General features: G+C 34.4%; 2 protein-coding genes and 1 pseudogene across 5 annotated transcripts; 1 reads left to right on the top strand and 2 right to left on the bottom strand.

Moving 5' to 3' along the window:
- The first annotated feature begins 2,129 nt into the window (after positions 1-2,129).
- LOC110413035 (ARM repeat superfamily protein) lies at positions 2,130-9,085 on the top strand. Of its 4 annotated transcripts, XM_021423756.1 has the most exons (9): positions 2,130-2,603; positions 3,984-4,706; positions 5,384-5,479; positions 5,558-5,641; positions 6,440-6,674; positions 6,777-6,937; positions 7,979-8,257; positions 8,344-8,529; positions 8,848-9,085. In XM_021423756.1, exons 1-8 carry the CDS (start codon positions 2,229-2,231, stop codon positions 8,392-8,394), a joined length of 2,004 nt encoding a protein of 667 aa, XP_021279431.1. In that variant the 5' UTR covers positions 2,130-2,228; the 3' UTR covers positions 8,395-8,529; positions 8,848-9,085. The 4 variants fall into 4 exon arrangements, with proteins under 4 accessions (XP_021279431.1, XP_021279428.1, XP_021279429.1 ...); XM_021423753.1 differs by having other exon boundaries at positions 5,384-5,641; XM_021423754.1 differs by having other exon boundaries at positions 5,384-5,641; positions 6,440-6,671.
- Positions 9,086-9,612: 527 nt separating this feature from the next.
- LOC149527438 (putative disease resistance protein At3g14460) lies at positions 9,613-10,716 on the bottom strand. Its single transcript, XM_089782901.1, has one exon. The coding sequence runs from the start codon at positions 10,714-10,716 to the stop codon at positions 9,613-9,615; it is 1,104 nt and encodes a 367-aa protein (XP_089639027.1).
- LOC110413034 (putative disease resistance RPP13-like protein 1 pseudogene) lies at positions 10,608-13,610 on the bottom strand (annotated as a pseudogene).
- Positions 13,611-14,194: the final 584 nt, after the last annotated feature.

Here is a 14,194-nt window from a genome sequence, read left to right on the forward strand (position 1 = left end):
TTTTTCACTTTTTTTCTTTATCTCAAGTCAACCGATTAACACTGAATGACCACTCCGTGATTGACGATTCAACCAGACTCCTAAAGGAGCACCAGTTCAGCTCTCCTAGCTTGGGGAGCATTGTGGAATGTTCCCCTAACCACAGGAGTGCAGCCAAATATCTAGTCGGATTTGGTCAAGTATGACCAGATCCAGTTGATACGTGGCCAGCCAATGATGAGAGTGTCGCTAGCTGACCATTTGAGAAAGACAAAAAAAGGAAAAAAAAATTTTAATAGTAAAAATATTTTTAAATTGAAAATTATAATATATATTATATATAAATTTTAAAATTAATAAAAAATAAAATTATTCAAAAATATTATCATATTAGTAAATTTACGAAAATATTAACACAATCTAACTGCTGAATTTATACATTTAACAAAAAATAATTTTTGCGACGAGCTATTCAATTTTCATACACATAAATTATAATATTATGCAGTATATACATTTGTACACACATTTGTGTGTATAGATATCAATTTTAAATAATTGTGCATAACTGTTAGTTGAAAATCAATTTTTCTTGGGTTAATATGAGGTATACAAAGCGAAGAGGTGTTCATGGGCCGGATCTATCATTTTAAAAGTCAAGCTATTTTATAATTAAAATTAAATTAAAAATATATATTATTTATTAATGTAATAATCTAACTGGACTAGATTGGGATCAAATTTAAAATTCCAAGCCCAATCCTAATGCCAAGCGAGCTTAATGAAGTTAAAATATATAAATCAGAAAATGAATTTTAAAGTTTAGTTTGGGATATTAAAATTGAAAAAAAAATATTTGAATTTTAAATTTGACATAAATTATGTAATAAAACACATGTAAACATAATTTTCATGATTGTTTTAAATTTATAATATCTATATTAATTTATCAATTTAAATTCATTTTGTAATTATAACCTCCCAAACACATAAGTATATTGGATTTTTCACTAATTTTTGTGTAATGTACGCATTTATCCTCACGATTTGTATATAAAACCAAATCTAAATCCACTTTCTCAAATTCATGTTCCCCAGCATAAAATTCATGTTTAAATACTTTCTTAATAAGTATATAATGTAAATCAAATCCAAAATTACCTTTTCATATTATCAGATGTAGAACATTTTAATTTTACAAGATTATGGTAAAGTTTAAAAAAGAGTTGTCGCATGTCCCCATTAATTTATATTTAAAGAAATTAATAGATTAATATAATAATTAAATGAGCTTATCAAAAAAATTATAATAACTAAATGGACATGTGACGACATCTTAATCATACTAATCAAGTTTAAAAACTTTACCGTTAATGTATAAAATATTAATTTTTAATTAAATATGTTAATTTTTTATTTACAATTAAATGGACATACATAAGACACGGGATCTTTATTATATTCTTGGATAACTTCAAATTTGTATTTCATAGCATAAAATCATGAATAGATATTTTATTCAATTCTTTTTTAAAATAAATTTAAATTTTATAAAATTGCTATAAGTAAAATAAAAAGACAATCCGTGTTCGGGCTAACGGTTGTTATCCCTCCATAGAATATTATAAGGTTCAAGATTTGAATACTTGCTCCTCTTTCAACTTCTTCACGCTTGGTCTAACGGTTTACGTATGTTTATTTTTATTATTCCTAATTTTATTTTTGAGAATATATTTGGTATGTAAAGGTAAAATAATTACATAAAAGTTAATATCTTGTCACTACTTAAGAGCAGTTAATAAATTGATTTAAATTTAAATTTCTATTTTAATTAGGTAAGTAAATAATTTTTTATTTTCTCCTTTAAATTTTTTCTTTTTGATAGATTTGCCAATTGAATAAATTATTAAATAGATTTATTTGATAAATAACAAAAAAATATATATACAATATAAAAATATATATGATTTGATTTTAATTGTACGTATTGATTTTTTGTAATTTATCTATTCACCCAGATGCGAGTGAACTTATTACTTTGTTATTCCTCTGTAAACTCGTAATTAGCGTGTTTACCAAAAAATTATTACTTTGTTACTTTAAAAAGAAAAAAGAGTTGCAGGAAATTAAAATTAGCGTGTTTACCAAAAATAAAAAACACCACTAAAAATCCTCAAAAAAATTTGTTTCTATAAATTAATAATCTCGAGGGGCTCGCCACCGCCACCTCCACCTCCACCTTAACCGTCATGCCAAGCGCCACCGTCAACAACCACCGGCCGAGCGAGCTACTCTCACGGTTGGCCTCCGCCGAGCCAGAGGTCAAGCTCAGGGCACTTCGCGAGGTTAAAAACCAAATAATCGGGAATCGTACCAAGAAGCTTTCCTTCATCAAGCTCGGCGCTGTCCCCGCCGTCGCTGGCATCCTAGCCGATTCAGCTGATGACGTCATCGACTACAACAACAACAACTGCAACGTCAATAATAATATTAACAACATTCTAGTCCAGTCAGCGGCGGCTCTCGGTAGCTTCGCTTGTGGCTTCGACGCCGGTGTCCAAGCCGTGCTTGACGCCGGCGCGTTCCCCAATCTCTTGCGCCTTCTCTCAAATTCTAATCAGAAGGTGATTATTACTATTAGTTTAATTTTAAATAGTCATAATTTTGGATCGAATTGGGATATTGATGGAATAATAACAAGAAATTTCAAAACTTTGAAATTTGGCAAATTTCATCTAGAATTTGTCAAATTTGTCAAATTTGTAAATTTTAAATTTCAAATTTTAATGTTAAATTTGTCAAATTTCAAAACTTTGAAATTTTACATTTCATTTTTAATTTTCATCTAGAATCAATGTTTTGTTAATTTATTTTGAGTTGTTACAAAAATTAAATAAAATTGCTCGTGCATTTTGGTTTCGTGGTCTAATTCGTATTAAGAAATTCTTGCAACAAAAAAAAGGAAGAGAATTTGGAATTTAGATTTAATGTGTTTGTTTAAATTGTATAGTATATTTATTGCTTTATTTGCCTAAATGAGGCATATAGTTCTGTTTGCTGAGTTAAGATGCTAATGTCTCTACCAAAGATCATTATGACGTACCAATTCAATATGTTGTTTCTTTTAAGATATCAGAAATGGCGGGCAAAGTGTAATTCGGTAATGCAGGCCATATTTGTTTTCTTTTTGGGTGTTAAAAATTTGTCATACCATAACCAATCACGAAGAGACATTGTAGTAGCTTTGTGTTTGGAAATAGTTTCTAGCATGCTCCGTCAATTCGCTTCCAAAATTTTAAGTCTTAGTTTCTCTTGACTGACAAGATGAAGTTTCATTGCTGAAAGGAAAGAAAGAAATCATGATATGGGATTTTCGAAAAGGGACTAAATTTTTTATGTAAGATTAAGGCATTAACTATAACTATTAACTGTCCACTTAATTCATCTAAGCGTTCTCAATTCTGAACTTTGTGAGATTGCATATGATTATCTTTTCTGTCTATTCCAATTCATAAAAAACTGTATCTGTTGTTATTGTATCTGTGCACAACCGTTTTGCAAGTCTGGTGTGCTTTGGTACAGTCTATGCCAGTTTCTTTCATCTTAAACCTTATCGAACAAGCTTCATTATCTTAACCATTGTTGGTGACACTTTGGAGTCCTCTGTTTATGCTTATCTATTTATTTTATCTTACTGCAAAGATCAATGCTTGGTTTGTTCAAAGAATCTTCCAGAGCTCTAAGCTGCCCCCATAGAGTTTCTATTTCTGAATGTGCTGCAGCATCGTTGCTCCTGAGGTGGTGGGGTGATTAGTTGTCTCTCCTTTACTAGGCAAATTTGAGACTTTCAGAAAGATTCTTTATCCCTTTTGACCTTTTCAATTATATCCTCATCTAATGCATAGAAAGTGAGGACTCTAGATTTTAGCTTGTCTTGAGTTTTTTAACTCCTTTTTGTGTATCTCTTACTTTTTAATAAGTATTATGGCATTGCTTTTCTTCAGGTGGTAGATGCTGGTGCTCGCGCCCTTAGAATGATTTATCAATCAAAATTGGTCCCAAAGTATGATTTCCTTCAACAGAAAAACATGGAGTTCCTTATCTCACTACTGAATAGCGAAAATGAAAATGTTAGTGGACTTGGTGCAAGTATAATCACGCACTCTTGTGAGACTAGTTTAGAGCAGAAAGTGCTGTTTGATGCTGGTATTCTGAGGAGGCTGAATAGTCTTCTTGAAGGTGGTTCTTTAAGTCAGAGATATTCTAGTTTAGAGTCTTTAGCCTCAATATTTAAGAATAATTCTGAACTTGTTTCGAAATTTGCGGGAGCTGAAATCGAAAGACCTTTGGGTTCTATTATTGATTTATTAAAGGATAGGTACCCCCGTACAAGATTGCTTGCTTGCATGTGCTTGATTGTCATAAGGAACACCTCTCCCCACCTCTTGCAAGATATAGGGGTCAAATCTAAATTGATACATATTTTACTTGAGCTTCTTGATGACCCTGGTCAAGTTGGGGATGAGGCTTCTTTTGCCTTTTCCAGTTTGATAGCACAGAAGGAGGATCTTCAAAAACTAGCTCTTGAGGCCAATGCAATTGATAAACTTCATCACCACTTACAAAAAGGCTCATTGCGTCCCAGACGTTATGAAGGAATATTGCTTGCATTAGCTGATATGTGCTCAAAGTTGGAGAGTTGCAGGTCTAAGTTCCTCTCATTGCAGGTTTGTTTCCATGGAAATTATTAACTTGCTCGATTACTTGTTTGTAATTTCATGTTTAGTTTTTGATCGTCACAAATCTATAAAAGAACTAAACACACTAAGTGATGTAGAAAAAGTATTCTCAAACTTAAAGTGCTCTAGAGATAATCTGAATTTACAAACAAATACTCAAATATGCCAAAAATATCAATAATTCATAAATCTGAACTTTCTTGAAGCTAAAATAACAAAAATATTCATAACTAACCCCAAAACGTGGAAAAGAAGTTAAATACCAATTAATATAAAATAACCTACATAATCTAAACTAGCCTAAATATATGTAAAGATTACAATTCTATAAAATATAAGATGAAGTACTAGATAATGTAATCCCTTTCTAGCCCCAAGTAGATCCCACCTCACAATTAGACACTTCAGGTTTCAATTTCTTTTTTATGGTTGTTCTATATGTGTGGTGAAAAGTTATAACTCAGATTAAGAAAGCTTCTTATTATTAGTATTTTTACTGTGTTCCCTTGAAGCAGATGTTACTGTAATTTTCTTAAAATGCACTCACTCAGGCATTTTTTCTTTAAATGCAAGGGCACACTCTCTCAAGCAAATCTTATTGGAGATTCTTAGTTGGGTGAATAATCAACTACATCAACGTTTCTAATGTTTTCTCATAATTATAGGTGTTGAATTTGGTAACTGATGCACTAACTGATGATAGTGCTGATGTACGCACTGCTGCTTGTATATGTTTGAAAAGTGTCACTCGATCAATCAAGGTTTGTAATGTGGGTAACAGTTTTGCAGTATTAGTTTTGATATTTAATGCAAATATAGCTTATGAGATGCCAATTCAGAATTTGAGTGCAGGCTATTTTATGAATGAAATGGTTGTGGTTCCTTTGGTTCAGCTTTTTCTTGACCCTTCCACTTCTGTCCAGGTATGAATTAAGCTGTTAAAATTGGAATTGCATATTGTTAGGTATAATCTGCATTGTCCGCTTGAAAACCCAAAAAGGAAAGGTATTGCAGGAGGTGCATTTTGAAATATGAGTTGTCATCGGATTTTGAGCAATCTGAATTTCTTGTTAATATTTGTGCTCTGACATCTCTGAGCACATGAAGATGGTTGAATCTAAGACGTATCACTGAATTAAAATGTGTTAGGTCAACCTAATTTTAAAAAATATGTTGGGTTTAGCCAAATTTTATAAAAGTATAATGGCATATACTTAACTTATATTTCCTTTTTGTATTTAATTGGGTTTGATCTGGTTGAGTAACCAGTTTTGGCTTGGCATGTTAATGTGCATGGGCTTTAGGTGGCAGCAGAAGCCAGAAAGGCGTGATGCTTTTACCGTGCTAGATGCTGTATGGCTTGTGAATGGGCTGTTTGGTGTTTTACTGTTTTTTTTGTCTTTTTATTTTTCAAAAAACTTATCAAGGTGCATTTTGGTGATTATTAGAAGTCAATCTTATGGAGATCTTGTAAAGTTTGGAAGCTGTTATCTTTTGACCTGAAAGACTGCTTCAACCTCTGCTACATGCTTGTATTCAGTTTTATATCAACTTAACATTAATCATTATGAAAACACCTTGTGCGAGATTAATTTTCATATTAGTTGTCCTACAATTATGTTGTCTATATGTTACATGTTAAGCCATCTTGTTCCAACAGATCCCTAAGCTTATGAACTAGGTGGATGTTAACACTTTCCATTGAATCCTTTTGTTTCTAGGTGGCTGCACTTGGCGCTATTAGCAATGTAGTAGTTGATTTTACAACACATAAGTGTATTTTTGTACAATGTGGAGGGATGAAACAGCTGGTTCAGTTAGCAACGTCAATGGAATCAGCTGTTAGGTCTAATGCTTTGTGGGCTTTGAAGAACTTTGTCTTCCTAGCAGACAACAGGTTAAAAGAAGGTGTTTTCTCAGAGCTGACAGCATCATTATTATCAAGCCTTATCTGTGGTAATATCATTTGTCTACTTGCAATCCTTAACGTTGTTTTTTAGCTTATGTGGTGATGTAAGTTCAAATCAAGACACTTCTTAATGTGTATTTACTTTGCAGATCCAGAGCCTTCTGTGCAGGAGCAAGCTTTGGCCCTTGTTCGTAATCTAGTTGATGGATGTATGAACTCGGTTGAGTTTATGTTTGCTGAAGATGGTCTTATATTAGGGGCCATTGGAAGACAATTACAGAATGCTTCGAAAGCTGAAATAGGGATACAGGTTTGACATCAAGGAAACTAATTAGTTCTGAGTGCACTTATTGTTTGAATAGTGATAAAATGCACTAACAAAAGATATAATGTTCGAATTTCCATCATTTTAAAATTTAAAATTTGAAATTGCTTTTGGAATGAAAATCTCACATCTTGCATTCAATTTTGTCTCTTTAGCCAATAGAGATTTCGTTATATGGCAGTCAAGATATTACATATCTAATTTTGCCCTTTTAATTTAATAAGTCCACTTATTCTACTTTGATATTTGGAAGCACAAATTTTGCTTTGGAGTAATAATTGTAACTAATCCTTTTTGCAGTAAAAATTTAACAAATTTGCATACATGGTTAGAATGATGATCTCACTGCATCCTTAACCAGGAGAAAGTTCCCTTAGTGGCACTCAAGATCTACACCTTTAGTTATGCTCATTCAAGGGTCAAATTTTATACTACCTTGATTATGGGAAATACATTGAAAATTTGCCATTAGAGAAGAAGTTTTGCAAACTTGATCGTTGGCTTGTTGGATGTGGAAAACTTGCCGGAACTTTTGAATGATGTTATTTTATTTTTATATTATTCTATCTAATGATTGGAAAGCTCATTCTGCTATAGTATATATTTTTAATTTATGCCTGTTCTTTCTAATAAGTTATGAATCAGCATATAAGTGGATGCTTATCATATAGGATTGGCTACATATTTTAGGTTTCGAGGACTTCTTTCTTATCTATTGAAGTATGGTTTCTATACATCTAAATAGCTAGTTATAAATGTGATTATTTGGCTTCTTTTTTGTATCTTTGTTTAAGGGCAACAACAATTATAAATTTCTAACAAATATCTTTCAAGATTGTAATTGGTTTCCATATAATAGTGCTGTGACATTGTATTGAAGTGGACAGCTTAAGGGTGTTAGAGGTCATAAATACATATTATCACAATTAAATTACAGGAGTAAAAATGTATATAAAACTATAATTTAATAGTGTGTTAAATGTAATTTTCTGTTTTTAGTGTATGATAAAATTCTTTGCCATGTAGGGAATGTATGCACTATGCAATGTGGCGAGCGGGAATGAGTTTCACAAGGAGGCAGTAATGCACCAACTCTTTCCACAAATGGTTGACAAGAATGAATCTTTTATGATTAATTTTTTGCAGAGTAATGATAGCCAGCTACGTACAGCAACTGTGTGGACAATAGTGAATCTTACTTGTCCATCAAGTCCTGGTGCATTTGGCCGGCTTGTAAAACTGCGCAATGCCGGAATTGTTTCTCAAATAAAGCATATGGTTAATGATCCATGTGTTGATGTTAAGGTCATTAAATTTATATTTTGGAGCTTCGTTTTCAGTTTTTTTTTTCACTTTTCTGGTTAAACCTAATATCAATATTTGTGGTACAGTTCCGAGTGAGAACAGTGCTAGGGCAATCTATGGCTTTTGGGGACAATTAAATATGGCCATGTTCCTTCATTCCTTGAACACCAGAAAGCAAGAGATTTGAGGCAGTTTGTTACTCATTTTTAGTCTTCAGCGCATCTTGTTGTAAGAAATTGTCAAGGGTTTCTTCAGTGGCTTGCGACAAAATGGTGAGTTCTAGTTGATGTTTTAATTGCTTTTATTGATTATGGTCATAGAACTGGACTCTGCCAAGTGCTCCATCATAAAAGTCTAAATGGGTTATACATATATATGTTGCTATGGAAGGCTGATCCCTGCTTCAGTTCCAAATATGAAAGGTCAAATTGGATAAAGTTCCCATTGGGAGTTGCATTTTAACTTGAATTTTTAAGATTGTTTTGAAGTTAAATATATCTCTTATCACTTCACAGTTATGGGTGTATTGGATTGACAAATTATTCGATTCATGGCTAAATCCTCGTCTTTCCAATGCTTTTGTTTTGCAGACACAACACATTGCTTTCAGTGTATTTTTTTTTTCCCAGTTGGAGCAGTGTGGGAGCCTCATTGTTTTTGGGTACAGAATGTCAATTTTACATTTAAAATATGAAGGATACATAAATTTTGTGTCGATTTTTTGTATGTACCAATTGAGCATTGTACATGTAACAGTGTACCATGAGAACTTGTAGATATTTCCTGTCTAAATAGTGTATCACTTAATGAAAAGCTTTGTTGTTTTCAGCCTCAAAAAATTTGTTCCAACTCTTACACTCAAGAAAGGCTACCATTTGGCAACTTTGTTAACACTCGTTTCGAGTTGTGTGAAATAAAATCGCTGAGACTGTTACAGTAAATGCTTTCTTCTCTCCACCTCTCAAGCATATGTATAGCAAATGCCTGCTGCTGCTGCTGCTGCAAATGTTGAAGCAACTATGTCAAAGACCATTTCGGAAATAAACTGCTACTGCTGTTGCTGTTAACCAAGTTGCTCAACACCACCAAAACAAGTCCTCGCCATCGAACATACACCAAAAGCGGACTCAAAACAAAGAAAATACCGCCCCACAGACAAACACCAGCTCAACCTGAAACATCACAACCAGCATAAATCCCCTCTCACTCCAAAACAATCAACAAGCCCCTAGCTCTGCTGACATTGATTATGTTAGCGAGTTGCACTTTAAAGAAATGAGATTATATGAAGTGTATTTCAAGTGCCTAAGGTGAAAAACTTGCGTTCAAATAACAACTGATAAAGGATACATAGCTCATGGTATGACCATTTCATCATCAATTTCTATTACGGTGACAAAAGCAAGCTTGGGCCAATCTTCCCCCTTGTTTTGCTGCAACCGTTGCTTCAACAAAGGACAGTCCTCAATTCGTAAAACAGAAAGGGATTCGGGCAGCTCCGGACCTGACATAGATTGAAGCTGAGGGCATCCACTAATTCCAAGGTTTTGGAGAGAGGTGAGATGCTGGAGTCCTCTGTTGTTGAGTGATCTCAAGTTGGGAATTTCAAGGATTTGGAGAGATGTAAGAGTTGAAGGCAGGAAACTCTCCTCTGGAAAAGACTCCATACCTTGGCATTCACCTCGGATGCTTAATAGTTTAAGAGAGCAGAGCCTCTTCAAATCCCAGTCCTTGAGACTAGCAGCGAGTTTGTTACAAAAGGAAACAAATAATGAGCGCAAATTGGAAGGCAAACCACCTTCAGGAAACGACTCAAGTTCTGGACAGTTACTTATCTGCAATGACCTTAGTGATGGGAGAAGGGAGTGCATCTTTTCAGGCAGTGACTTAAGATCCACAGAGTCAGAAACTTCAAGGCATCTGAGGTTGGGAGCATGCAGTCCACCAACTGGAAATGACAAAAAGTTTGGGCATAAACTGATTTTCAGAAACTCGAGAGATGGGAGAACCTGATTAGGCCCCTTTGAAACTGAAAGGGAATTTAGGTTACACCCCCGTATAATGAGATGAGTAAGCTTTGGGAATAATTGTAGCTGGAGGGACTTTAGAGAATAGCAGCTGTGTGATATCAACAGTCTTAGAAGGGAAGCATAACTTGACCACGCAGGCAATTCTAGTCTCTTACACTTCATGATATCTAGTCTTTTCAAAGTGGCAAGCACAACATCTTCAGGAAGGGACAAAAGAGATGGGCAGTCATCAATTTTCAACTCTTCCAGACAAAGGCTATGCATTATCCCTTCAGGTAGAGATTCTATTGTGTTGCATCCTCTAATCGTAAACTTCTGCAGCCCAGGCAGAGTGTTCAGAAGTACCTTATTTGAATGTCCCAAATGCAGTTCGTAGATAGTTGGAGCTTGTGGAAGTGAAACCATGAGCTGCTGACAATCAATGATCATTAATTTTCTCAATGAAGGAAGGTAGTTAGGCATCATCCCACTTAGCTTGGGACATTTTCGTATATGAAGCTCCTGAAGACATGGAAAATGTCCTCCTTCAGCATCTTGTTCAGAGGGAAGCCATTCCTGCCACTCCAACAGCCTCTCAAACCATAAAACTTCAAGACACCTAAATGGCTTAGTTGTAGATGAACTGTTTCTGTAGAACTCAACTCCAACTCTCTCAACCGCTTCAAGCCCAATGATAAAGAGACTTTTGAGTGATGGTAGTTGCCCAAGTGGTGGTAAGAAGAAGCAGTATTTACAATGGCTAAGCCGCAAAGACACTATATTTGAGAATGAACAATCCCCTAACCAGTCAGGAAACTTTGTGCCACCATAGGATTCAATGGATAGCTTTTTCAAGTTTATATGAGGTTGAAGCATGCTCAGTACATCTCTTTCGTTTGATGTATCAAGAGTATGACCACTCCATTTCAGTACTAACTCAGTAAGGTACTTTTTGTCCTTAAACTTTGCCTCGAAAGCATCTCTAGGATTGGCAACATTTTGAAGATTGACAATAGTTAGCCTGCCTCGAAGTTGCTGGAGCTCCCCCAACTCTGAAATGCTACATCCACTAAGATTCCCCAAAATAAAAGCAGAGAGTACTTGTAGATTTGTCAATCTACTCATTTGTAATGGCATCTCTTGTATTCTCAGTGTCCCACTAATATCAAGCTGACGTAAGTTGACTAGTCTTCCCATTTGGGTGGGCAACTGATTGAGTGAACCACAATCTGCTAATAACAGTGTCAGCAAATTATGCAAAGAACAGATGGTTTCTGGTAATCTCTCAATTGCAGTGCAAGACAGATCCAAATAGCGGAGAAGTTTCAACTCTCCTATTGTACTAGGCAACTCTTTTATATTATCATACTTGGACAAAGATAACACCCGTAAGCATTTTAATGTTGGCAATAGATCATGATATACTTCATAAGGTAGCATTTCAACCCAGAAAAAGGGTTTCATAGGTAGGAAGGTCCGCAGACATCTGGTTTCATGAAAGGCATTGAACTTTTGGAAATCATCATAACCAGTTCTCACATATGAAAAATGACGAACTGTCTTTTGGATTTCGTTAGAATCATCGACCTCCAAATGCAAACAAAACCCTTCGGATACAAATTTGGCTAAATCATGAATCAGGTCATGCATAACAAAGCACTTTCCATTAAAACTTGATTGTTGGAAAAATGATCTTGACAGAAGATTGTTGAAGTACTCAACCCCCACTTCTTCCGGTCTCTTATTTCTTCTAGGTTGCGGCAACAATCCTTCAGCCATCCATAACAGGACCAGATTCTCAATTTCAAAATCATAATCCTTTGGGAATAAAGCACAATATGCAAAGCATCTCTTTAGATGAGAAGGAAGGTGATGGTAGCTTAGAATTAAAGCAGGAAGAATGTTGCCATCACCATTTGATAAATCCCACATGTTGCTCTCTAACACAGTATGCCATTCTGTGACATCTCCTTTGGATCGAAGGAGGCCCCCAACTGCTTTGGCAGCTAAAGGCAGGCCATGGCATTTTTTCACAATGTCTCTACCAATAGTTTCTAGGTTTGGTACTTGTGAACTGGAATTTGTGTTATCAAATGCATGGTTTGCAAATAACAACCAACATTGTTCATCTGCTAATTGCTTCAGATGGTAAGTTGGAACAGTGCGCATAATTGATGCAACACTTTCATTTCTTGTTGTGACAATGATCTTGCTTCCTTGGGCTCCATGAGTTAAAGGTCTCTTTAAGGCCTCCCAATGGACATAATTTTCATTCCAAACATCGTCTAAGACAAGCAGGAATTTCTTATCCATTAAACATTCTGCCAGCTTGACTTGAAGCAAATTAAGTTCCCCAACCTCACAACTCAGAGAAGTGATTGCCACAAGAATTGCTTTTGTCACTCGAAAAACATCAAAATCTTCTGAAACACAAACCCACATTTTGAGGTCAAAAAATTCCTTCACTCTCTTGTCGTTGTAGACAATCTGAGCAAGGGTGGTCTTACCAATCCCACCCATACCAACTATAGAAACTACCCCTACTCCATCTCTGCTTGAATCATCTGACAGTAACAACTTCATTATAGCTTCTTTATCATCATCTCTTCCATAAACACTGGACTCATCCACCAAGGAAGTGGCTGGTAACTTTCTCAAATTTTTTTCCCCAAAACCTTCTCTTAAAGAAAGGATATCTTTCTGTCTTTCAAGATACTCAACTCTCTCAAGTACCTCTTGCAGCTTAGATTCAATTCTCTTATTGAATGGATTAAGAGAAGAGAAAAGCTTCCTTACCTTGGTTTTGCTGGATTGAAACTCAGCTTCTAGCTTGCATCGCCAAGCTTCAGTCGCAACCTCATCCAGGAGGTCCTCTGCATCATAAACAGCATCTTTAAGCTCGTTAAGCCACTTCCTTACATTGAGGTTTACAGTCTGCTTTCCTTCTGCATCATCTAGCACGGCGTTGACAGACAGCAAGGTAGCTTCCAACTTTTGGAAGAGTTGGCGGTTGAGTCTCTCTCCCCTGATGAAGTCTAGGACATCAGGAGAAGCCATCCTACCAAACAGAGCTTGAAGAAAAGCAGATAGGAAAGCTCCACCCACCAATTCAGCAGCCATGCTTTCGAAGAATTGTAAGAGAAAACAAGTGATTTGCGTTTGCAGACAGGAAATCTAGCAAAATTTGTCGAATGTGTCAAAAGGCTTGCAAGATTTCACTGCTTCAATAGTGCTTTTGACATTTCTTTCGGAATTAATCAAGAGGTGGTAGTTTACTCGTTCTTGTATTAATGACGTATTTGTTTCTTTAATTTCAAAATTAATAATATCAGTTTAATATATTAAAAATTTTCTGTTGTTTAATGTTGCGCACAATTGTGTTGATGTGATATTGTTTTATTAATATAATATTAAATTTGATGATATAATAATGATTATGTAGTATTTTATGAATGATATAATAATAATACTGACAAGTATTATCATAAATTTTATAAGTGTAAACATGAAATTATTCACGGTAGGTTAATGATTTTAAATGAAATTAAAAAAAAATATAAATGTAAACAGGTCTTTAAAATTTATGAATAGAGTATTGTGAAATAGATAAAAATTGAATTTATGTTTTTTTAATTTTAAAAAATGAATTTGGGTGCTTCAAAATTTAAAGTAATGAAAAGAATATTGTGAAATAGATAAAAAAATTTATCATGTTATTATTAAAATATCATCATATTTAATGCCATGTTGGCAAGAAAGTACCATGTCAACATAATTAACAGAAAAATCTTAATATTGTTAATTATTAGACTAACATTATCAATCTTAGAAAATATAGAAAATCAACTTATTGTATAAGGATTAAATTCAGTATTTGAATGGAGTATAATTTAACTTTTTATTTTTAATTTGAAGTAATTTTCAATTT

This window comes from Theobroma umbraticum, unplaced genomic scaffold (assembly GCF_002168275.2).
Source record: "Theobroma umbraticum cultivar Fairchild unplaced genomic scaffold, ASM216827v3 scaffold_95.0, whole genome shotgun sequence".
NCBI lineage: Eukaryota > Viridiplantae > Streptophyta > Magnoliopsida > Malvales > Malvaceae > Theobroma > Theobroma umbraticum.

Excerpts from the sequence above, each read along its gene's own strand:
- LOC110413035 (XM_021423753.1), top strand. The coding sequence starts at position 2,229 with ATGCCAAGCGCCACCGTCAACAACCACCGGCCGAGCGAGCTACTCTCA. Across the intron at positions 2,604-3,983 it reads TCTCAAATTCTAATCAGAAG|GTGGTAGATGCTGGTGCTCG; the intron begins GTGATTATTACT and ends GCTTTTCTTCAG. Across the intron at positions 8,258-8,343 it reads ATCCATGTGTTGATGTTAAG|TTCCGAGTGAGAACAGTGCT; the intron begins GTCATTAAATTT and ends TTTGTGGTACAG.
- LOC149527438 (XM_089782901.1), bottom strand. The coding sequence starts at position 10,716 with ATGATCATTGATTGTCAGCAGCTCATGGTTTCACTTCCACAAGCTCCA.